The sequence below is a fragment of the Meleagris gallopavo genome, chromosome 14 (assembly GCF_905368555.1).
Source record: "Meleagris gallopavo chromosome 14, MGAL_WU_HG_1.1, whole genome shotgun sequence".
In the NCBI taxonomy this organism is placed as follows: domain Eukaryota; kingdom Metazoa; phylum Chordata; class Aves; order Galliformes; family Phasianidae; genus Meleagris; species Meleagris gallopavo.
In genome coordinates this window covers 964,018-989,033 of record NC_139417.1, presented here as the reverse complement: position 1 = coordinate 989,033, position 25,016 = coordinate 964,018, and the positions used below count along the sequence as shown (strand labels likewise).

The 25,016-nt window shown below is 41.6% G+C and overlaps 2 protein-coding genes across 12 annotated transcripts in view; one reads left to right on the top strand and one right to left on the bottom strand.

Annotated features, from left to right (window-relative positions):
- The window catches only part of LOC104913100 (uncharacterized), a 117,088-nt gene extending 95,756 nt beyond the window's left edge, over positions 1-21,332 (bottom strand). For 2 of the 8 annotated variants that reach the window (XM_085235642.1, XM_085235643.1), the window contains exons 1-2: positions 20,097-21,332; positions 19,150-19,276 (exon numbers count right to left, since the gene is read on the bottom strand). In XM_085235642.1, coding sequence (XP_085091768.1) covers positions 19,150-19,276; positions 20,097-21,233 — 1,264 coding nt within the window. In that variant the 5' untranslated portion in view covers positions 21,234-21,332. Of the gene's footprint in view, positions 1-1,604; positions 5,068-8,903; positions 15,988-17,786; positions 17,860-17,927; positions 18,242-19,149; positions 19,277-20,096 lie in introns of those variants that run through there. The other 6 variants (XM_085235645.1, XM_085235648.1, XM_085235646.1 and 3 more) reach the window with 6 other exon arrangements.
- The window catches only part of PRKCD (protein kinase C delta), a 60,618-nt gene continuing 55,590 nt past the window's right edge, over positions 19,989-25,016 (top strand). For 2 of the 4 annotated variants that reach the window (XM_085235631.1, XM_085235626.1), the window contains exon 1: positions 20,146-20,281. The gene's annotated coding sequence lies outside the window, so the exon portion shown is untranslated. The other 2 variants (XM_085235627.1, XM_085235628.1) reach the window with 2 other exon arrangements.

The following is a 25,016-nucleotide window of genomic DNA, read 5'->3' as shown; positions in this document are numbered from 1 at the left end:
TGTCCAGAGGAGCTGTGTGTGCCCATCCCTAGAGGGGCACAAGGCCAGGCTGGATGAGGCCCTGGGCAGCCTGAGCTGGTGGGGGGCAATCAGCCCATGGGAGGTAGTTGGAACTTTAGGTCCCCTTCAACCCAAAGTATTCTAGGATTCTATGAATTTCTCAGCTAAAGGCACAAGGAAAACATACTAACATACCTGATACTAACAGGCTTTATCCCGTAACTGTCATGCTGTCTGCACTGAACCTGAGTCACAGTATGTAAACCCATGACCAGAAGAATCAGTCCCTCAATAAAATGAAAACATGAAAACAGGAACATAAAAAAAAAAGCCACGTACAATAATTATACCTGAGTCAGCATCAGCCAGACTGAATCACTGCCAGACAAACAAGAAAGTTAGAAAACTCTGCATAACAGGTATTTTTATGGGGAGTTTCCTTTTTCACATTGCTTGAGACATTTAAAATCAAATTTAATTCATGAAATTGATTCAAGGAGCACTATGGAACAGTCTGTTATTGAAAACTAAATATTCTTCAAAGTTAGGTATACTTACAGGAGCAAACTGATATGCCTTCTAAGTCCAGTCACTGGACTATTGACACATGGTGATAGAAACACTATTTCATATTTAGTTGATAAACAGAAGTACAGGTATGTACTACTAGGACAGTTTGCCCTGTATGCATTTTATTACAGGATTTTCTTGTTTAGATTATGGCACTCAAATTTCTCCAAAGAAAAGCTTACTTTATTGGTACAGAAAATCAAATTCAGACAATATGCTTAATGGCCCAAGGCATATTGACTTTCACTGTAAAATGTGTCAAATGTCACTGTGTAAAACATGCGTACCTGCCGCACGGGCGGCGTGGAGGACAGCAATTGCCTGTTTAGCACACAAAATAGCACAGACTGAAACTGGACACAGACTCATCCATTTGGTGAAACCACCAAAATGGAAAACCAGGCCAGCAGCACTGCACTGTGATACACTTTGGCAGTGTAACTTGAATTACCGCTTATACTGTCCTTTACTATTGAAGCACCAGAGGACTTTCATCAGAATCACCATAATTACAGCCGAATTTATCAGCCTATGCTGAAGCCAAAGGCTTCATACAATTCTCAGACATCCTGTACAGATTAAAACAACTAGATGTTTTATGCTAAAACTCAGGGATTTTCTTCATTCTTCTACTCAGGAGGGCATCCACCTGGCTCAACAAGCAATCTTCTCTGTGCCAATTTTAAAGGAAGTGACTCTGCGTCACTGAAATCACAGGACAGAACTGTCAAAACTGTATTAAACTTCTCCATTAGCTTTTGCTTTTCATCTCCAACTCAGTCTCCAGCAACTCTCCGTACAGCACACTACTACACATTATGAAACCTCTATCTCGTCACCAGACTTTGCTACCAGATTTTACTGGCACTAATTAAAAAAGCAACTTCCATTTTGCTGAGTCAGTTTCATTGAAATTATGTACTGCTAACCAAGCATATTAGTTCCTTTTAAAAAAAAAAAAAACAAGTATGTCAATACACAGGCACAGAAAGACAATACAAGGCTTTCATGGTGACTTGGACAGACAGGGAAAAGCAAATGTAGTTCAATTTTAATCTGACTGAAGTTCATAATGTTTATTCCCATCGACCTTAAACCTTAAGAGGAAAAAAAAGTATTTTCTTCTCTTGACTTCTGCTTCTTCCTCAGGCTACAGAAACCAGATGGAAACACTGTTTTTTATTATCAACGTCCCAATCAAACCTTGCTGGCTGACTCTGAGGCAAGTGAAGGACTATAAAAAGTCCTCGGAGCACTTTGAAATGCATGTGAGTGAGATGAGATTTTTAGTGACTTGCTGTACAGAGTCATGTAGTATTAAATAAATTTTTGCCTAGGAAATACTTAGGAGAAATGAAACTTCTGCTATTTCAAATATTTATTGTTTAAAGAGTATGAGAATTATCCATCATTTCTCTTGATTCATTCCTGATGAACCCTGGAGCTGCACATTCAGTACTAAATAGCCCAAAGTAAATGGACAGGTAGTGTAAAGAAACAAAAGGCTGCGCCTAGTTCTGTTTAAAAGCCTTTCCATGAAAGAGCCAACAGTCTATGTCAGTAGTTCTCATGTCTGTGATATCAAGATACTGTGGGATTTACAGTTTCTGAAAAACATCTGAAACCTCTAGCCAGCAAAATCCACTAAGGAAGGAACTTGGGCTGGACTTTCTGTCCTATTCTAAAGATTTCTTTACACTAAATATCTCCCTACACCCTTATCAATCTCTTCAATCAGTTTCAGTCCTCATTAGCATCCCTCACCCACTCACCTGTCCCTTTACCAATTTACCAACACCCCTTCCCTTTGGATTTACGTAAGCCTCTCCCAAAATAAGCCCACAACCAGGATTTAAGAAGTTATAGTAATAAACCACCTACTGTGTGCCATTGTCTACATTATTCAGTCATACATTCTACTTTTTCTCTCCCCCTTTCCGCTGTCACGTTTGTTATTTTTCAAATCATTCATTTTCTGAATTCACAAAGGGTTGGTGACAAGGGTTCCTTACGAGGTACAATCATAGTAAAGCAATATTAATAACTGAAGATTTTTCTCCTGAAAACTGAGATGTCAAATTCAGATGACTGCATAAGAATGTCAGCTATCACGTAAGAGAAGTTTCTAGCTACCACAGCTGCAGGACAAAAGCATCAAGCTATGACCCAAACACACTCCAAATGTTTAGAATGCAAAGAACCCCTGCTTTTCATAGTTTAGATACGACTTTTTTTTCTAATAACTTGAACAGCAAAACAATCAGCTGCGATGTTGTGTCATTTCAAGGTGAAATTTGACAGTCACTAGGCTGTCACAGGCTATAAGCATGAGAGCAAATACAACAGGAAAGAATCACATGATGAAAAACGTGTTCTTCCACACTTCTGCAAAGTTTCACCCAGTTAGAATGCAACATGCTGATTTTTTTTCTCCTATGGTCTATCAAATCCATTTCTGCTTATAGTAAAGCACAAACAGAAGACCAAAGGGTTCACATGACAAGTGTACTTGTTAAAGAACGTAATAGGATTTGGAAAACAGTAGCATTCCTTGTTAAACAATCATCCTGCTCCCTATTTATGAAGCTCAGATTTTACTTGTGCTATTTAGGAAAGCACCTTACAGAACAGGAGCTGGTCACGAGTGGAAGGCAAGGACACATAAATCAGGCCTCAAGTGCAAGGACAGATGAACTCCTTTTACCTCTGCTGTGCACCAGTGGAAAAAAACTAATAAACAAATATTTAAACTATTATTGTGGACTCACTCAAGGAAAATATTCCACCCAATACCTGAAAACCTTATTCAACAACAACAAGAAAAAGGAATCACATAGTAACAGAATCACACAAACCTTAGAAAGAACATAAGACAAGGAAACAAAATAATATGGATGCAGAAAAAACATCAAAAAACCCACTCACATTTCAATGAGATTCAATATGCTGATTCATCAAGTATAACATACTTCAAGATGTCTAATTACCTTGATGTCCCTTCACTGGGGAATGACCGCAGCTCCTTGCACTTCATTCCTGACATCAAAGACAAACTTGATTTACTTTCTCCTGGAGCTACATTTGCAAAAATACAAGACTGTTTTCCTTGCATGGAAATGAGAAGTGTGAGCCTTAGCCTTCCTGCGAGACTGGGACAAACAGATTCTGCTTTGTGAGAGAAACCATTCTGGATAGTGCAACTGATGATGGCGATGAGCAAGAGCTACAAGGCAAGTGACGAAACTGACACCCTGAACAATCAGATCTTGACAGAAAAAAACCAAACTTTAACACCTGTGGAAGTGAACTCTGCACTATACTTGCATTTGATTTGATTGTGTTTACAAGTACTAAGAGCACTTTAATACATGCCTGTGCACCACTGTCTTGGTATAATTCTCTTCTGGGAGTATCATTTAAAATGTTTCATTTACAGTGCAAACAAACAACAGGAAAAGGTCTCTGACACATGGCCTTTTGTCTATAGATGCTGTTTGCCTTCACCAAGACCTGCATTCCTTCGTGTCCCCTGGGGATTATTTGTATGAATGATTTTGTATTTGAAGTTCCTTACCTGTACTTTACATTTGTCTGAGCTGACACCGCACAGTAACGTGCAGTTCTAGACTTCAACGCTTTGAAATGAAGTTTACAGCAGATGCAGTTCAAGGTTCTCTAATTGCTCTTTATAATGCTTTTCCCACTGCAAAAAACATTTCTGTTTCTCATTATGAGGAATGCTGACCTTTGAAGGTAAGCCTGATCAAGTACTTCAACTCACCGGAGTGCTCTGCAATGTTGTACAGTGCTGCATTAAGGTCCTGGCAGAACAGTAAGAGCCTTTCCACAAAGCTGTGCCTTTCAGATGCTGCTCCTTTGTCTTGCACCTCCTACAGTCAAAGCCTGGAAAGCCAAGTATTTCAGGGCCCCACCTGAACACTGGCTGAATTGTATCATAACTCATTTTGGAACAATCAGCGGTCCAGACCAAAGTTTTAAGTTACCAAGGTTATAAATGACAGCTCATATACTGGTGACAAGCAGAGAACAAAATCACAAGAGAATGCAGAGGTCTGAGCATCCATTCCATTCTTGTACTCCATACAACACTTAACATATTTCACTTAAAAAAATAACAATAATAATGTGACGCTTATAACTAAAAAATACATAAAATTCACAGAATCACAGAATCACAGAATTGTAGGGGTTGGAAGGGACCTCTAGAGATCATCGAGACCAACCCCCCTGCCAAAGCAGGTTCCCTACACCAGGTCGCACAGGTAGGCGTCCAGGCGAGACTTGAATATCTCCAGAGAAGGAGACTCCACAACCTCCCTGGGCAGCCTGTTCCAGTGCTCCGTCACCCTCACCGTGAAGAAGTTCTTACGCACATTCGTGCGAAACTTCCTATGCTGCAGCTGATGTCCGTTTCCCCTTGTCCTGTCTCCACATTCATAAATTCCAATTCATAAATTCCAATTCATAAAACTTATGCTAAAAAAAAAAAAAAGGAAAACGACAATTTACTTCATGTTCTATGTAGGTCCTTCATACATAACATGCTATTCTGAAACACAAGATGACAAGCAACTAGGCATCATATCCTGCAAGCCCGTGCTCTGTGGGTGATGCCTTCTGAACAGCAGCAGCTAGAAACCTGCACAAATTCAGCTATTGCAGACCCAGGTGTGGTTTCTTTATCTTTGCAGTTCTTTCTACTTGCCCTGTAGCTGAACTTAATCTATTAATATATAACAGTAAGGAAAGATTTCCTCTAGAGACAGCAGTGAACTTAAAACAACTGGTAACTGGTTTTATTTTCATCTTACAGAGAAAGAAGAGAAAGAAGGTGATCACGTAACAGCTCTCCCTATCTCCAGATAGTTTATATTCCAAAACACACTCCAACCTGGTGGGCTCACAGAAGACTGTTTCTCCCAGGTCAAACACAATATTGGTACAACCAGCTTTTCTCATTTGAAGTGTTGAATTAAATATGAATCAGAACCACAAAAAGCAGTATGCTTCTCTCAAGTACTCAGTGAAGTAACAAAACTCTTTAGAAAGCAGGGTGCAGACGTGATATAAAAACAAAGAAACCAGCACAAGGACAGCAATTAAACTGCTACTCAAGTCACATTAGTTAACAGTCTCCATAACCCTACCTAAGCTGGACTCTTTGACTTTTCTAACCCTTTAAACAGGAATGGTCAGAAATACACAAATCTAGATGTATTTATCATGGACTGAAAAAAATATTCCTTGAAATGATCTGTTAAAAGTATTTTTTTTATGTGGAGGGCTGGGGGTTTGTGTGGAAGCATTAGCTGCCCACAGCCATTCCATTGGGTTTCCTCAGCAGCACAGCTGCACCAATATTCTCACACTGATGCCAGGCTCTCCTATGGCCCCAACACGTACACATACACCAATACAGGCTTAAATGAAGACAGCCCCCACCTTTACTGAGCTGGACTGCTTCCTCCTCACTGGGGTAGCAGTATGTTCAGATGGAGAGTAAAGAAAAAGCGAGCCAGCCTTTTCAATCTACTCCACGTGACAGCTAAGACATTTCTTTCCACCACCTTCTGCCTGCAATATGACAACTAAATTAACTAAATTAAACTGTTAATCAGTAGTGGAAAGCAAGACAAGCTGGTGCTGAGCTCAGTGCTGCACTGAACCTCAGGGAAGCAGCTTACAAGCTTTTCTCTATCATGTTGAAACTTGCAGGAGCTTGCAGAGCTGTTATGTACTTATGTAGTGTTTAACATATCACATATGAAAGTAAAATGTATCATAATGCACATCCACTATGCCTGGAAAGGATAGGTTTTCAATAGAATCTTTTTATGAAGACTGGGATGCCACCGTGCTGGGTTATGAAAAGGTCTTAAGAGTAATGATTTAAAGCATCCCTACAAAGTAGGCCTCAGTCTATGTGAGTTTCTCTTTGCAGTAGCAGTACACTGCAGACATTAATACAAATCTAATTAGCTGCCCCAACTACATCACATATTCCAATGTCACTGAGTTATTAAATTCTCAGGAAATAGACCTGCTGTTGAACTTTGAGTCAAGACCCACAGCCACATAACAGTGTTAAGCTCTGAACAACAGCTTTGTGCTTATGTCAAAAAGAGAAAAGCAGAGTGATCTGGAATGACTCTGTCAGTTGTGGGTCAATTTCAGACATGAAATTATAATTCCATGCTCTCCAGTGAATAGTGTTAGCTAAGAGCTGCTTTAGTTCCTCAGTTTCTTTGATGTCCCTGCAATAAAGGAAGTGTTTTTGGAACCTCCTATTAATGAAGCACTGAAGAAAACAGAGTACCCTTCTGGCAGCAAATCACTACCTGAAAGGACTCCATTTGCTGAGGTTTTCTTTAATTCCTGTTACTAAAACACAGGATACATTTTGCCAAAACCAAAACACTACTGGTATTAAAAAGTGGATTAAATTCAAAAGATAATTATTCCTAATGCCCAAGGAAGCGTCCCTCAATCTGCAGACAGTTAATAGCTGAGAGGGCAATGAGCTTGTCCTGAATGGGACAGCATTCCAGCTGACCTTCCACAGTCATTAATAGATCACTTTTCTCAAAGAAAAAAAAAGAAAAAGAAAAAAAAAGAAAAAAGCAGATTTTTCTCCCCCCTCACAGCTGTATTAAAAAAATGGATTTCCGGGCCAGTTTTATGAGCTCCTTTAGAACCTGTTTACAGAAATCCTGCAAAATCTTGTTTGTCAAAAGAATTTAAGCTGTCAGAAAGTTCTGAGTCTATCCACCAACTTAAACTTTTGCTTGATTTTCTAAGTGAGTTATTTATTATTATTAATTATCACTTTGCCTTTTCAATTTCACTATCGCTCAGGATAACAAATCAGAGCAGTTCTTCTCAATGCCACTTTCCTATGTAACTGCAACCAATGCACTACCTCTCTAATGGAAAGAAACCCTTTCATGTATTTTAGATACACGTTTCAGAGCTCATAAGCATTTCTGTTGACAAACCTGTTCTGAAATGTTAACTGTTGTTCACAACTTAGACAACTAACAGTGTGTTTATCTGCCAGTGGGACATCATCATTCATCACTATTTTCCATGGATGTACTAAGAATGCAAAAAGTAAATAAGTCCCTCAAAATGAAAAGGCATTATGACTTAAGAAATATGGAATCACCTTTCACATGTTTGTGACTACTTAGTTAACATCAGGAAAACACAGGCTAAAAGCATACCAAATATCCTTGGTATCCACATCACGTTCTATACAAAAATTTCAGTAATAACAGATAGTTTGTTGGAATTGGCCCTACCAACATCCCAGTCACTCCAGGTATCCGGTATTTTCTGGCTGGCTATTCTTGCAGAACAGACCAAATCCAGGAATTTGGAAAATATCACTTAAAACATTTTACCACAGTCGTCCAAGTGCAACAAATATGATGTAACAATACCCAAAAGGACAGGTAGCGTCTACCCTTATGTCCAGAACCTGTGCATGAAATCAAAAAGCACACAGGCTCAGTACTGTGGACAAATAAAAATGTTTAAAAGAACAGCTAACAGGCAAGAAGTGAATGATGGACGTTCAGCGTATACAAACTCAGCATGCACCAGAACTGCTGAGATCTACTAGTCACTCTGGAGAGCAATGACTTCTGCAGGCAGAGAGCAACAGGACAAGGGGAACCACTCTTCAACTAAAAGAGGAGAGACTGAGATGAGATGTTAGGGGGAAATTCTTCACTCAAAAGGCAGTGAGGTGCTGGCAGTGCTGCCCAGAGCTGTGGGTGCCATCCCTGGAGGTGCCCCAGGCCATGCAGGGACCCTCCGCAGCCTGAGCTGGGGGGCAGCCAGTCCATGGCGGGAGGGGGCTGGGGGTCCATTCCAACCCAACCATGCTGTGGTTCTGTGATAATTAACTATTCTGTAATAGTTACAGGAGTAGAGCTGATAAGCCACGTTTTACAATGAGTGCCAATTTGTATGTCTTGGCATTTGCTACATATTATTAATCTTCTCAATTACTGTACATTCAAGTAAGTGAAATATATACACTCCACAGGAAATTCCACAATAACTTATCATAAATGAATTTTACCACCTACAATACCATCAAGTTTCTGCTGTGCCTACACAGTTGTTCACTCAAACTATTTAACTCATTGGGTTTTTTTTGTTTTTTTTTTGTTTTTTTTTTTGTTTTTTTAAAAAGTAACTTTTTCAACTCTGACATTGTACCTTCTCTAAGACCTGGTAAGCATCTGCAAGGAATTCACTTCAGAAGAATCAGATGCTCTTGCCTTCGTAGTTTGTAATGACTGTACTCATGTGCTTCTATTTTATTAGTCATTTGTAAGTTAATTACAATTTGTTTACTTGCATCAGTCATAACATCTTATCATAAAGATGTGATTTTATTTTTTAATCTATATTTCATTTAAGTATCCCATCATCTGAAGAATAGCTTGCATTAAAAATATATTTGCATCCAAGCAATACAGCCTGCAGCACTCACACAATTTTGTCTCTGCACATCTTGACTTTTCATCTTCTTTGCCTCCATACCTAAATAAAAACAATTTGCACTTGCAGATTAAAAATAAATTCTCCCAGACCTCATTAGAGAGCACGCACAATGGACTACTCCAACCAGTTCAAAACAGCATTCCTGTTTTGGCACAGATCTTGACTAACGGTGATTCACAGATTAAAAAAGCAATTAAGAACAGAATTAGCTATTCTCAGCAGATTTAATTTCTCCTGAGAGATGTCAGGCAGAGATATAAAGCAATGCAATCTGAAAAGAGGCACGCAAGCTGCCTGTCTCCATTCTAGCAACGCTCATCAATCATCATCTAGCAACGCTGGAGTCAATTGAAGAGCTAGATATTTTATCTCCACCTGAAACATCTGTGTAAGCCACCTGCAAAGTTCTGTCTTGTCACTGTTTGTTCACAAGAAGCTGGACGAGAACTATAGGCACACTGTATGCTAAGAAGTACCTATAGAAGAAGGAAGGAAGGAAGAAGAGGAACAGAGTAAAAAGAACAGACAGGGAAGAAAGTATAGAAGAACAGAGAAACATACAAGTAATAACAACAGAAAGAATATCCAACAGAAAGGTATGCTACGGAAAACAAAGCCAGCAGGGAATCACAGTCACAGAATTGTAGGGGTTGGAAGGGACCTCTAGAGATCATCGTGTCCAAGCCGCTGCAAAGCAGGCTCCCCAGACCAGGACAGCCAGGTCCTTCTCTGCAGAGCTGCTCTCCAACAGGTCATCCCCCAGCCTTACTGGTGGTGCAGTTATCCCTCCCTGGACGCAAGACTCTATACTTGCTTTTGTTAAACCTCATCTGGCTCCTCTCTGCCCAGCTCTCCAGCCTGTCCAGGTCAATCTCAAAGAAGAAAATAATCAGTTAAGGAATGGACAGATCCATGCTGGAGCATTTGGATTCACGTGCAAACAGATCCCAGATTCAGGCTCAGACTTGCACGTAGCTGAAAGCACATGGTAGCAGGCCTCAGTGCTCAGGTGCCCATTTTCCAGGCTCCATACTGCCAGGAAACAAAACAAGTTTGAGTTCAAGTTAGAATGACATTCAAGTCTTCCGCTAGGCTACTGTAATTCTGTAATTTACTGCAGTATCACAAACATATCAAACAAGGTGGCCTGTAAGCAGTTCTTCAAGTAGTACTTCTAAAATCAAGGCTTGAATGGTTCAGAATAGCAACAGCACTTTGAAATCTTTTGTTCCTCCCATCTCCGCATCAGCAGAATCAGAACTCAATTCATGAGAAAAGCAAGCTCGATCCCAAAAACGTTTACTATTGACAGTATGTCTGATCAGCTTGAGGACTTATACCTAGGGACACACAAACAAGTTTACCTTCAAAAAAGCAACTGCAGTAGGTGACACGCACGGCTGTCCTTTATTGTACACTTACATACGTCATACTGAAGTATTTCAAGCTTAATTGCACATGGTCACAAAGACACAGACAAAAGCAAACTGAACCTCTTGAACTCCAAATGTGACTGCAATCTCATTTAATTAAATCATTGCACATTAGGCTGTTTCATGCAGGCTGGAATTATTGCAGCAGCTCCAGCTGCAAAAAGGCAGACACTGTGCTGCTGTCCTCTTATTCCATTCTCTACTTACCCTGCATCTCTCTCAAGTACAGAAACCCTTCACTGAGCTTATGTAACTCGAAAAAAGAGAAAGAAAATTGACATGTTTATAACAAATCAGTTGGAAGAGGCCTACAAAGATTATCAAATCTAACTGTGTGACAGCTTCAGGGCTAAGCACAAGTCAATTCATGTTGAGGACAATGCCCAAACGCCTTCTGATCACTGACAGGCCAAGCGGCATCAACCCTTTCTCTAGGAAGCTGTTCTAGTGTTCGTCCACACTTGGAGAGAAAGTTTTCCCAATATCCAGGCTGAACCTCCTCTGGTGCAGCACCGTGCTGTTCCTGCAGTTCTTCCTTTCACTTCACAAAAGCACCCATTAGTTAAGTCCTACACAACTATCCACATCAAGTATCCACATCAGAAATCAGCACCTACACAAAATACATCATCTCACCTTCACTTGTGGAAGTTCTGCATACGAAGTACTGGCATACACAGGAATGTCTCTGCTCAGACTTTCTGGCTGCTCCCACGTAAGCCAAATGAAACTGATGTTACAGATGTTTGGTAACAAACAATTCAGGAGTGCTGGAGGGTGGCACTGGTTGGTTTTTCTTCCTATGGGATTCATTAGGTATTCTCACATTTACCTTCAAGCCCCTCTACCCAGTGCAAAGAAACACAATTCTCTACAGACGAGTCAGAAAAGGAATCTTGGTCAAGTGCTCTAAATTGCTAGTAAGGAAGCCCTGCTTTCTAAAGAAGCGTATGAAATTACTCATAAAAAGAAATCTGAAACTGAATATATCCCTACTTCCCACCTTCCAACACGAAAGACATTTTAACACCAAGACATGTACGTGACATTATTATATTAAAAAGAAAAGAAAGAAAAGAAAGAAAAGAAAGAAAAGAAAGAAAAGAAAGAAAAGAAAGAAAAGAAAGAAAAGAAAGAAAAGAAAGAAAAGAAAGAAAAGAAAGAAAAGAAAGAAAAGAAAGAAAAGAAAGAAAAGAAAGAAAAGAAAGAAAAAAGAAAAAAGAAAAAAGAAAAAAGAAAAAAGAAAAAAAGAAAAAAAGAAAAAAAGAAAAAAAAGAAAAAAAAGAAAAAAGAAAGAAAAAAACGAAAAAAACGAAAAAAAAGAGCTGAACGATTTTTTTTTCAGAGCTCCTAGGGAACATCAACACAACTGTCAACATAATTCCTCAGGGTACCTGGAACAGCACTGACAATTCTGTACTTCTTACAAGCATAAGTGAAGCGAGAACTGGGAGTGCTGTTACAGTTCCAGTACAAAGCAATTGCTCTGTCATGTGCACTTGCACGCTTTAAGCTTCACGACCAGATGAAACTTTGTTTTTTCATATGATTACATGATGATTAAGACAAGCAGTTCCCTCCTGGTCTTCTAGAAAACAGACTGAAAACCTGTAATTTATTGATACTAAAAAAAAAAATACAAAACAAATTCACATTACAAAAACAAGATGCAAAAATACCCAGGCCTCTTACTTATCAAGATAACATAACAAATGAAATGAAAGCTTACAAAAAGAATATAGATTTTAGCCAGACTTCAGCTAACAGTGACAATTCAAGAAAACATCTTCCGTGTCTTCCTGCTTATACTGAGGCTATAATTTTTTTGTCAGTGAAAACACACCCAAGAGAGCACGTCATGCTCAGGGCTCCCAAATGCCACATTTATCAGATTATCCTCAGAATGTCAGCTCAAGTGGGAACCTCACCTCAACTACCTACAAGCCACTTTGTTAAGGGATTTGCTCCCAGTCCTACAATAAGTTGGCCACAACATGGGGAGTGAACAAGACAAGTTTTTAAATAATTCTGCTTTATGAACAATGTACAAAAAAAAAAAAAAAAAAAAACTAACAAAAAAAGAACAACTGAATTTGTTCTACTGTTGATGGAGGAGATACAAAATCATTAATGTAGGAATAAACAATGTTTCTGAAGCCTGGTAGAGGTTCAGAACCACTCCAGAACAGCTTTTTCCCTTCCTGAAACTTGCAACCAAGAAAAGACATATTTAACTAGACAAGAAATCAGCTTCTTTTTTTCACAGCTATCTGAAAACAAAGTTTGGATAAACATGAGAACTATTACCATTTCCTCGTCCAAATGACTTCTATCACTGGCACACTCCGTAGAACCAGCTAATAAAAGCTTCCATACAGTTTTAAATCTGCAAGTAAAATATATCCTTTCCCACAATCAAGAGTAAAGAAATATTAAAAAAAAAAATCTTGCCTTCAAACACATTTCTGAAATTTCTGCAGACAATAAAGGAATAAAAATTAAAATTAAACACAATAAAACAATAATAAAAAAGAAACCTGTATGGGAATTTTTAAGTCCCAGCCTGAGCCACTGATTGAGCATCTGGGGAAGGGAGTGGGTCAGCCCTGGGAGCACAGGTGAAGGCAATTCAGCTGTGAGACAGGAAGGGGTGAAGCCTGCCTGCACCTCTCTTAGACCTCGTTGAAGGGCTGACTACCACTGGGGAAGGAGCTCTGGTTGGAGATCTCTCCTTAGTGAGGCTTTCCCCTTGTGAACCTGGAATTTTCTGATACAGGTGAGTAATCTTTTTCACTTTCTTTATACCACATTTCTATTGTGCCAGTCCTTCTATCATCACACCTTTGTTGTAACACCTTTCCCATCATACTGATCTATCCAACTGCTACAAGAAGCCTAAAAAGAAAAATACTTGGTCAGTGAACTTCTCTGTATTGACAGCATGAGAAGAATAATGATGAATCATTATTTCATAATAGATGGGAAAAGAAAAGCCGTGGTGGTCTAGGACACCCAGTCTAATAAAAAATGCTAGACCCGTGCATAGATGTCAAGGGTCATAAAATAATGAAGCACAAAAATAATTAGCTTGCAAAAACCAAATTGATCCCAGAGCAAACAAGTGCGGAACGTTTTTAAACTACTACTTTTACACATGTGTAAGGGTCAGGTCATCAAAAACCAGAAGCATGGGTGTGATCCCATCAATGCTTTCCAAGTATGGAAGAGCAAGGCCACATGTTACAATTCAGCAGGCACACTGGCATCAAAAAGCAGCAACTACATCCTTTGGAATTGCACAACTGCAATCCCTCCAATCCATTCACAGCAGTCAAACTACACTTTAAAATTAAGTTTTTGATTAGACATAAATACCAAGTTCCATCAATGGCTCAGACACCAGATAAGCACCAGAATGCATTCAGGAAACATCTGTAGGACAGGCCCCAGCATTTGTAACAACAGAATCTATCTCTAGATGCCTCTGTAAAGTAACTCTGCTGCAGATAATCTGTCAACCTTAATTTATTTTTATGCAGTTATGTCTTTGGGGAATTAATCAATTTTTAGCCACTTAACAAAAATTAAATATTCTGTGTCATTGCTATTCTGTCAGTCTTTAAGTCAAACACTGCCCTTCACTGTGCTATGAGCACAAGCAGGAGTTTGGTTTGCTTATTATTTGGCAAGATCAGCGTAGAACTACTATTCCCACCAAACACTCTCTCTCACCATGATGCAGCTGGGAAGGAGAAGCATTTTGACATCTCTCTGTGAAGTCTCATGACTCAACTGCTATGCCATGGCATTATAAAGCTATCCACATGGAACTTTCCCTCTGTGCTTCAACGTAGCTGTGACGTGCCTGGGGAGGGTGACTCCAATCTTCATTCCACCCTCCTCCCGTGTAAACACACACAAGCTATAGTTTAATTACTGGTATTTGCTTTCATTTTAAAGGTTTACTGGGAATTATCTCACATGCTACCTTGTTTCAACGATACTGTGCTCAGCTTTTGATAACAGCAGTTGCTGTTCCAATAAAAATAAATCCAACTAAGCAATTATCATAACACAATTATGGTCTAATGAGTACTTGCCAGAGTAAAGGCAAACACAAGGATGAAGAGGTACAGCCTAGAAGAATGTGAAAATCTACGAACAACGTTATTAAGTATGCATGTAACAGGGAAAAATACCCAAGCAGAAAAGAACCAATACACGAGAAGTAAATGTTAGAGGCACTGGCTGCCAGAGTAAGCAGTCCATTCACAGCAGTCAAACTACACTTTAAAATGACACCTGCAGACCACAAAACTAAGAATCAGGTACTCCCATATCCTCACATCTGGTTGCAGTAGGGCACATTTTGTCTTTCTGCAAACAAAGCCTTGTTCCAATCATGCTGTGGGACTGATTCATAATATTGTTTGCACAGTCTGACAGTATGCTTAAAGCACTTTAAATAGAACAAAAAATACTAACACTGTTGTGGTTCACATATTTTACCAACAGAAGAAATTCTAATTAATGACCTATATCTGCAGTCATCTGAAAATAAAACATCCTGGAAGTGGTGAGCTTCAGTTCTTTTCCCTGTGCCTCAGCTGCTCTACTCATTTGCTGAAAAAGGAACAGGGAGAGGATTTCTTTCCCTTCCTACTCCCAAGCTGTTGAGATGGGGGGAAAACATGATGCAAACAGAGAGGGGACGTTTCCATGCTCTCCCCGGTAGCCTTATCTTGCTGCCACTGTCACTGACGGTCCAACAGTACGATCAGCTGAACTTCTCTCCTTGGTTAATAACAATTCTTAATTTCTTCTCAAGACTCTCAATTAACTCAAACTCAAGAAAGTAGCTGTAAATGACGAAGCATTAAAATCAAAATGAATGTACGTGCGCTATTGTGGTATCTTACCAGATACTATTATTTGCCAGAATTTCCTGAGTGTTGAAACTCTGGATACCTGACACTCTTGAAACATCATCTGTGCAGTAAAAGCCAGATCCAGCAGAGTTGTACTCCTATGCTACTCAGCAGTTCCTGAGACTTCGTTTCTTTCGAGTGTGCAGCAAAAGCAAAGGTAATACCGTATGAAATCATGTGATAACCTGAGTGCATTGCCTTGATGGTCTCCAGCTCACTCTCATTGATTAATGAGTTAGCTTTAACTTTAGCTGCAAGCCAAAAAGGTACCTGGGGGATGGGGGGAAAAAAAACTGTACAAAACCCAACCATCACTCCCTTCTGCCCAAGCTAGTACAGAGGAATGAAATCTCTATCAATGATGTCTTATGTGCACAAACAGGATTTTAATTTCCTGAAGCTCACGCAAGCAACAAAAATCAATCTGAATTGTTCAAAAAAAGCTTAAAAAGCAAGCATGGTTTTCTCTTGGTTTCATTACTCCTCATTGCAACTCTTTCTCCAGTTTTCACAGAAATCTGGAATAGGAGGAATAAGACTGTGGTCAGCTAGAAAACTACATCAATACATACACTTCCTTGTTCTACCATCAGACTCACTTTGCAAAGTAAACCTATCACAAGAGAAAGCAAAACCCTCTGGGTTGTTCAGAGTCAACACTGACAGCCAGAGCGTTGAACCTGAATGCTAAGGAGATGTGGGCAAAGTCATTCTTAACATAAATTCTTCTGAAAGAACAGATTTAACTAAGTTACTCTGACAGCCTCACATGTTCAAAATGCAGTTATCAGCCTGCTATCCTCAGCAAAAGCAGGCAGAAGGAATACTGATAAAATCTTAAGAGATTCTATGGTTCCTTTTATTTGTAGCCCAAATTTCCTATTTTTTGGGAAATGCAGATCACATTTGCAAATCTTCTATAGAAGCATGTGAAGTTGATTTTATTTAAGAGGGAAAAAGTGCCCAAGATTGTCATATAGTTAATACCTGCCTCAAGCACACAGGCCTTAAAAAACAAACATAAGCAATGCTCTCTAGGCAGGAATCTCAAACTGTCAGGAAGGCATTATCTTGCCTCGTTTGTCAGTGTGTCATATAAAAAAGTTTGCTCAGATAAGTAAAACTGCAGAGCAGTTGGGACATAACATGTATCTCACTTCTAATCTCACATTTTTAAGACTAACATCTGATAACCAAAACCACTCTGCAGTAAGTTGCATACATAAACATGTAGAAATCTGCTTGCTTTCCTCTTATATCAGGATGCCACAGAACCTGGGACATAAGTTGCCTAGCTTATACATTTCATCCTCCAGGAAAAACAAAATAAATCCATTATTTTAAAGTATAGTAAGCACATAAGAATATTATGCAACTACAAGTTCTAAAAACATAATAAATTTAAACAAAGAGATTCTAGCAGCTCCTATATGTAGCAACCTAACCACAGTGTCTCACTCCACCCAGCTGCAGCTCTGCAGGGGCACAGCAGCAAACCATTACGAGGTAGGAAAGCCCAACTCAGCTGCACGTCACAGTAAATGGCGTGCTGACTAACAGGTGAAATCCTTCCTTTGTCAGTACAAAAGCTAAAATAATCTGCAGATTATTTTTTCTGTACAGAAAACAAGTCTTTGACCACAACCTTAAGAAAGAAAAAAAAGATGAGTAAATGACAATGCATAACGATGAAAACATTTCAAAGAGAATGCAGGCAGAAGACCACAGACTGGTGCAGAGGGTAACAGGTGGAAACTCCCATCAGTTCTAGATTACCAGTCTCCTTTTTTCACACCCCTACCACTAGCAGAAAAGAGGAAACAAGTGCAGGCTCAGGAAGGAGAGACAAGTGAAGTCCTTTTATAAGCATGGCTCTATGAAAAAGAAGTTGGCAATGACTGCTGATTGTTTTCTGTTCTTCAGTGAAGCTGAAGTGATACTTTGGCATAAAGAACCACCTTTGAATCAATCAGCTATCCACCATCAGAATTATATTCCAGGTACCGTAGATATAGTGGTTCAGCTTAAAAAAGGTGATCACATACTTTTTGAAAATTGTTTTGTACTAATCTGCCTCTGAAACCTCAAGAGAACTGGTTCTTACCCTCTGCTATTGATATGACTTAGGCTTTGCTGAAGAAATTTTAATTTCTCACTTTCCTTTTTAATATATGCTCGTGAAATTGCTCATTCTCAAAATTAACCCAACTTCATCATGCCACATGCCAAAAATGAAGCAGCTTCAGGCAGAGCAGATTTCCTGAATGGAAGAATTCAAAAGAAGCCAGCAGCAGGAGGCTCTGGTTTGGTAGCACACCTTGTCCACACGTTGCTCTGTGCTGAAGTAGTTCCCCACTACAGGCTCAGGAGGTATGGTGCTGTGTATTCAACTATTCAAGAGATGAAACATGAAGAAGAAAAAAAAGACTCAGGATGATTTAAAATATCTCCAGGCACATTTCAGAACAATGGAAAGTTTTTAATATTCCTGTCCTTCTCCACATCTTTGTTTCCATGACGTACCTTTTTTCCCACCCCTCCCCAGGAGTTCCCCAGAAATCTCAGTGAAATAGAGCACACCTTAATATTCACCTAGAAGCTGACATAGAACACTGCAAAATGCTGGCCAACAGTAACTGGTTTTCACGGCCTTCTCAATTCCACTGAATGTAGAATACGGTGATAAAGCCTCCTCAGCTGCGTTGGGACTCTGTTCTGCTGAAGGAACCCCGCTGTAGCAGCAACACCAGGAGTGTTACCACATATTTTGCACTGTTGAGTTTTAAAAGCAAAATTACAGGAAATAATCAGTCAGCAAGAGAGTCTCTTAGTAACATGAAACATCCCAAGTTTCTAAAGCCATATTTCTCTAGTAGATGAGAATATTCTCCATTTCCTACAGCCCAACTTTTAATTAAGACTGAATAAAGATGTAAAGTTGAACCCACTGACAGACTAGGCAAAGGCAGAAGAGGCAAACCTCTTTAGCCGTACGCAGTTTTCACAGTCCAGGACAGGAAGGACTATCTGTTTCAGAAGGACTTCAGCTAAATGATTCTCTACCTGATTAACAGTCATTAACAAATGGCTTGCTGCAATGTTAAGAATGTCACATCAAATGAAATCCAGTGAAGCTTGGCGAAGGAGAATCACTCTGCCAGAATTAGTTTCTGTTTTTTCCCTCTCATTCAAAGTAGTTTTAGTTTTGCTCTTGTAAACTCAACATTCATGAGTTGCTCACGCATATCAAGTTCCTCAAATTTCAGAAGCAATGTGCATAATTTTAAAATCGGTGTCCTCATGCATGTTTTGTTGCATTACGGTTAATTCTGTTAGTTCTGTTCCAAAGCATTCAAACATTATTCATATTCTCAGGCTAAAAACAAAATTTGAATAAAAACCCAGCAACTAGAATAGGCCTAAGAAATGTACAAAGTGATGCATAGTTCATCTGAAGCAAAAGTAAAAAGGAAGAGACCAAAGACTCTTCTACTGTCTTGCTTTCACCCAAACAGATTATCATCTACTACAACTCTCAGCTTGTAGAATTTTCCTCTCAAAGTAAGTTACTTTAAACTCTCCACATATTAAAATAAATAAATACATCAAGAAGGCTGATTTATATACTCATTATAGCCATTCAGATTTGGTGTCAGAAAACTGAGGAACTCCCACATCACCTTGTGAGTATGAAGTGAAACCTTCAGGGAAGAAGCTAGACACCACGCAGGCGGGACCCGGCTTTCCAGAGATGTCTGCAGCCTCGTGACGGTCGGTCACGGCCCTCAGCAGCACCCAGGCATCCACCTGAAAAAACACCTGCCATTACTGTCATGCCAGGAAGAAGTCAGGAGTTTCAGCGCTGCCTTCTTTTGGAGCAGGATGACATCACTTCAGATGAATATGTAAGGGTAATTACACTTGATTTAGTAATAGGATTACCAGGATGAGTTAGAAAACAATGACAAAAGTGTGCTTTGGGCAGAAGACGTTCAGGCTGGCTATCAGGAAAAGGCTCTGCAGCAGAGGGCGGTGGGTGTGGAACAGGCTCCCTTGTGCTCGTGGCACTGAGCTGAGTTAATAATTCTCTACAACACTCAGATATATGGCCTCGTTTCTGGAGGGTCTCGTGCGGAGCCAGGAGTTGGAATCCACGATCCGCACGATTCCCTTCCAACTCGGGGCATGCTGTCATTCCGTGCTCTCTCCTCCTTGTGCTCCACATCTTCCTGTGCGCAGCCCAACCCTTCACGCCTCACCTGCTACCGCGGGGAACCCGCCCGGCTTCGTCCCCGCCGCTCTAACGATACCCACGGCTCTTAAGCCACCAAAACACTATTTCAAATGAGAGCCTGGAAGAGGAAGTGCGGCAAAGCGGTGAGGAAACTTGAAAGCCACTCCCCGCAGGGCAGGGGCGCGCAGCAGCTGGGCTGCGGCTCCTCAGCCCCGCACGCGCCTCACGCCCGGGTCAAGCAAAGCCCTTCCCTCGCCTCAGGCGCGGCACGGCATCGGCAGCACCGCTCCGGGCGCAGCTGAGGCACCGCGCTGCCCAAGGGGCGGAGGCTGAAGCGAGCAGAGCGGGAAGGCAGGGCTGCGGAGCAGGGCGCGGTCAGCCGGCTCTCAGCACCTCCGGGGCGGAGCGAGGCTCGGCGGCAGCAGGTGAGCGCGAGGCCACAGCTGCACCCCTTGGGCGGAGCGCGGGGCGGGGAGCGCCGGGCCGGGTCACGGTGGCGGGCGCTGCTCCGCGGCTCAGTTTCTGTCTCGATCTCCGCCGGGATCGCGCCCGGAACTCGCTGGCGGCTCCGCGGAGCGGTGAGTGCCGGCACCTGGATCCCAGCGCGGCGGCACCGTCCTGCTCCGCGCTCCCCGCCCCGCCCGGCGCGGGGTGAATGAGGAAGCGAGACGGGATCCGGCTTCCGTGGGGCTCCCGGCGGGGAGAGGGGCTGCGGCCGGGCCTGGCGGCGGAACTCCTCCGCGGGGCGCCTCCGTGTTGGGGCTGCGGGCCGAGCTCGGGCCCGGGAGCTTTGTCCGGTTCGGGGAGCCGAGCCCCAGCGGTGCCGGGATGGGGCCGGGTCCTCCGCCAAGCGCGGGGCCGGGCGGGGCGAGCAGGTCCTGCGGCTGGCCCGGGGCTGCGTCCCGTGCGAGGAGATGAGGGTAACGAGCTCCTTGTGCCCTCTGCACTCGGTGGGACGCGGGGTTGGCTCGTTCCCGGATCGCCGAGACGGTAACGCCAACTTCTTACTCTTTTCTTTCTTTCTTTCTTTCTTTTTTTTTCCTTCGCTTCCCACCCGTGCGTGCCGATGCTCAGTTTCTGTCTGTGAGCGCAGTGGGTGTGAGGCAGTAATGCCCCGTCCTCCCCACGCTCGGTTTTCGGCTGGCTGCGGGCAGACAATAGGAGCAGCGCTGCCCGCTCCCTGCCGGGCGTGCACCTCTCAGAAACCCATCTTCGGCTCGTCGCTGGGGAATTCCCCGCGCTCGTTAGGGTGTGAGACACCGCAGTGAGGGGTGCGTGGCTCTGCTGACCCGGCTGTGTGCTGCTGCACCCTGCGGCGGTGGGACAGAGGCGCCGTGTGCCCTCGGAGCTGGGCAGCTGCGGGAGCAGAGCCGAACTCACGCAGATGCAGGTGTGGGTGAGCGGTGCTCGCACCTTTCCTGGCCTTATGGGTGAGCTTAAAGTCAGGATCGCAACTCCTAAATATCTCTCTGAATAGCGTGTGTCAGAATTTTGGGTGCTCTTGTGCGTCTGGCTTCTGGCAGATCTCATTTGGATCTTGGCCTCGTGTTGCACACTCCGTCTGTTAACACTGCAATAAGCCAGGAAGCAGCCTGTCCTGCTCTCCTACCCTTCTGTCCGATAATGCTGTGCAGTGTTGTATCGATCACACAGGGAGTATAACCCAGCACAACCGATACAGCCTTCTGAACAAGAGATTTTGAGCAATAATCAGAAGAACCTATATGCAGCATTTCCTATTTCTTTTTGTTCCCGAGAAGGACTGCTTTGCAGAAACTAGAGTTTATATTTAATCGCTGGACTGCTGGTTTTTAGTTATGCCGTGGCGCTGCTATGGGAATTTGGAGGAAAGAATGAAACGTAAGAGGCTGCAACACATGGATTAGGGTGTGTTTGTGGGTTTCATAAAAAAGATCTGTTTTAAAAATGCAGCTATCTGCTTTAGGTTAAGGAACGCTTAAATGCTGGCAACTTCAATTTTGATCCATGTACTTTCAGTAAATATAAAATGTTCTGCTGTTTTTTCAGCCATTTCTTTGTCAAATTGAATATAGCAGACTTATAAAGGAGTATGCTTATCAGAACAAAACGCATAGCTTTTGAAAACAGTCATTTAGGAAGTGAGGTACGTGCACAAGTATTTCAGTGGGCATCATTTGTTGTTTGTATGTAATGCTAAACTTCAGAGAGTTGAGAGGTGCGATAAACAAATTACAAGTCAGCAATACTTGGAAATTTTTACTCTATATCTCATAATTCAGACATAGGTACAAAGGAATTGCTGCCAATCAGTGACTGACACAGAGGTATAAGAACCTGTTACGTGGCTGTAATGTATGTGCAGGTGCTGAGTATGTGGTAAGGCAATTCTGTGTCCCTGAATCTGTGTGATCAGGAAGATGCTCAGATCGTTCTGAGCAATTCTCAAGAACTCACTGACCCAGGTATTTAAGTTCCCTAAGGCTAACTCAGGTGTGTCTCTCGGTGCTGCAGTCAAAATGCATCATGCATCTGTAGTCTGCCATCCTCTTCATTAAACATATAAAGTACGTATGTAACCTACCATAAAACGAACGGAGGGAAGAAGGAATAGGCTAGAGGCCGAAATGGCTATTGCATGTGAGTCAGAGCTGAATGACAGAGATGACGGGATTTACCAGCGGAGTCTGAGAGCTGACTGGCTTCACTAGGAACCTAATTCCTCATTTAATCATCCACTGATGAGAAAGGCCATGGGATTTTTTTACTCTAGAGTTGTTTTTGTCTCCATCCTGGTTGTCAAGTTCTGGCCAAAAGGTGTCTAATAAAAGATCTGTTTGTGTTCCAGCTGTTGTTATAGCTGCTTTCTCTGCTCCACAACAAAATTTCTCAGCCTTCTTTGACTCTTTCTTTACCTCTGTGATATCGGTGCAGAATTTGATTCTGTCAAGCTGTACATCAGGGGAACAATCAAAGGAATGAGCAGGGAAGGGAAGAAAACTGCCTGTTCCCATTCAGAGCTCTTTGGGCAGCACAGGAAAATTAATCTGGCTTAGGAGTACCAGGGGCATCACAAATCTGGCCTTTGCAAGAGTGGTGTAACACTTATTTCTCTTCTGTTTTGGACCAGACTCTGCTGCTAGAAGTACCACTGATACGGACAGTGGAAATATTATGTGTACCGCTGCATCTTCCTGATTTTCTTTTTTTCATAGTTGCTTTTTTCTTTAATGAAAATGAATGCAAACGGAGCAGTATGTCAACTTTTCAGTGACAGAAAGGTGCCCTGCCATCCGTACAGTAAGTTGCATTTTGAAACTGTTAAATCAGCTGTTACTGTTTTCTGAATGATGATAGATTTGCCTGTTTCTGACTGCGAGAAGGAGATGTGGGGCAGGTATGTATCAATAGCTGCAAAACAAAGCCCATAAAATAAATTATTTGAACATATATTTATCCAACAAAAAAAAAAGTGTACGAAACTGCTGAGTATTTCTTATGATATCCTCTTGGCTTTTTCTGCTCATTTTTTTTTGCTGTTGAATGTAATCTTCTATCAGGAAAAGCTAATGGGTGACTTCTAAAGGAGGGAGATGTGCATTTGCCGTTTCCTGATGAGCAATCCTTCAGATCTGCCTGTATACAATAAAAAGCAGCACCTCTTTGTATTCCCCAGAACTCTAAGGTCTACCCACTTGGGAGAAGAAAATGGGTATGTAACATGCATCTTATCCTGCCATTACTCATACTTTTCCTTAATGGTGTGAGTGAAATCTGGTCTTGCTTGGTTGATATATCTCTGCATGAATGGCTCTGATTTGCACTGTGTTGAGTCTTCTGCAGTCTCATCTATGAGTTGAGTGTTAACAGGCGTGGTTAAAACCCAGCTACTGGCAGTAAGTACCGCATATCCTGAAACATTTGCAATAAATGTAAGCCTCAGCCCCAGCTCTGTTCCCCATCCCTAGCCATGAAGTCCTAGTGCTACTCGGCCCAGAGCTCAGCTTTGTTGGATGGCAGCTCTGTAACGATGAGGTAACAAAGAGAGAAAGTGGCATGGCTTTTAGTACTCAAATGTCAAGCTACCTTTGGAACATTCAAATCATTTATTTATTCCCCACCCTGTCATCAATGCCTATTTACTAGAAATCTGCTGAAATCCTCATTTGTGCATTTGATTCTTTCTCAGATTCTCTGATTTCTTTTCAGAAGTGCAGTTCAGGCTTTGCTATGGTTTCTCTAAGGAATTCATGGAATCCAAGTGTTTGGTCAGTACTACTTTGTACTAATTTCCTTCATGTTTTAATACTAATTATTAGACACAGCTTATGGGAAGAAGTATTCCTGGCTGCTTCTCGGGTTTACCCTTCAGGTAATGAAGTCTGGAAGGTTTTCTTTAATTTGTAGATGTAGATTCTTGAAGATGTAGGTGGATGCTTGAAAAGCTGATCCAAAATGTCTTAGCAGACAGGCTCAGTGTTGCGCTTGGCTTCTGCAGAGTGCCTTTTTCTGGGAAATTCCCCAGTGAGTCCAAAAGCAGTGCAGCTAAGCTGTTGCTAACATGTTTGGTGGCTGCTGTGAGCTGTGCTCTTCTGAGCAGAGGTTGAGTTTGCTTCTTTTTCCAGCAAAGGAGGAATCCTGTAACTCTCCCTTAGAAGAAAATTCTCTTCAGATAGTCTTCTGTGTAAAATATTCGGTAAGAATTTAGAAAATATGGTCCAGCCAGCAGCTAGTAGGGGCTATTAAGTGCTTGTTGTGTTGTATTGTGCTGGAAAACAAGTATGAACAGGCACAGTGCAGTAACTTTGGACGGTTGTTGCATTTGTGATACGACACTGGCTGCCCTGTAGATCTTATCTCAAGATCTGTATGGTGCAGTTTGTAATATCTCTGTGTGATTTCATGTTTGGTGGCATGACAAAATGACCAAAGGAGGCAGCATTTGGTGCCTTCACTGATGTTGTTAGTGCCTGTTGGACTGCAGAACTCAGTACTTCTCTTGCAAGGGAATGCACTGTTTGTGAGATTGTATTACTGAAAGCTCTTGTGAGGGTAAGATTTAGTGCTGCTTACTTTGAAAAACTGTGTTTAATGTACATCCCTGTAAGTGAGCACGGATGGTCCTCTTGCATCAAGTAGGTGCTGCTAGGACTTCTGGTTTTGGTAATTAACTGTTCCTGCTCTGGATTAAATCAATAAATAGTCTTGCAGTAGGATCTGAAACCCTCAGTCCTACAAGTGTCTCTGCAAGTAAGGAGTAGATTTATAATAGATGCTTTCAATACTGATAGGTTTTTCTTTTTTTAATAGGCTGCTTCTTCTGCTCACTGAGTG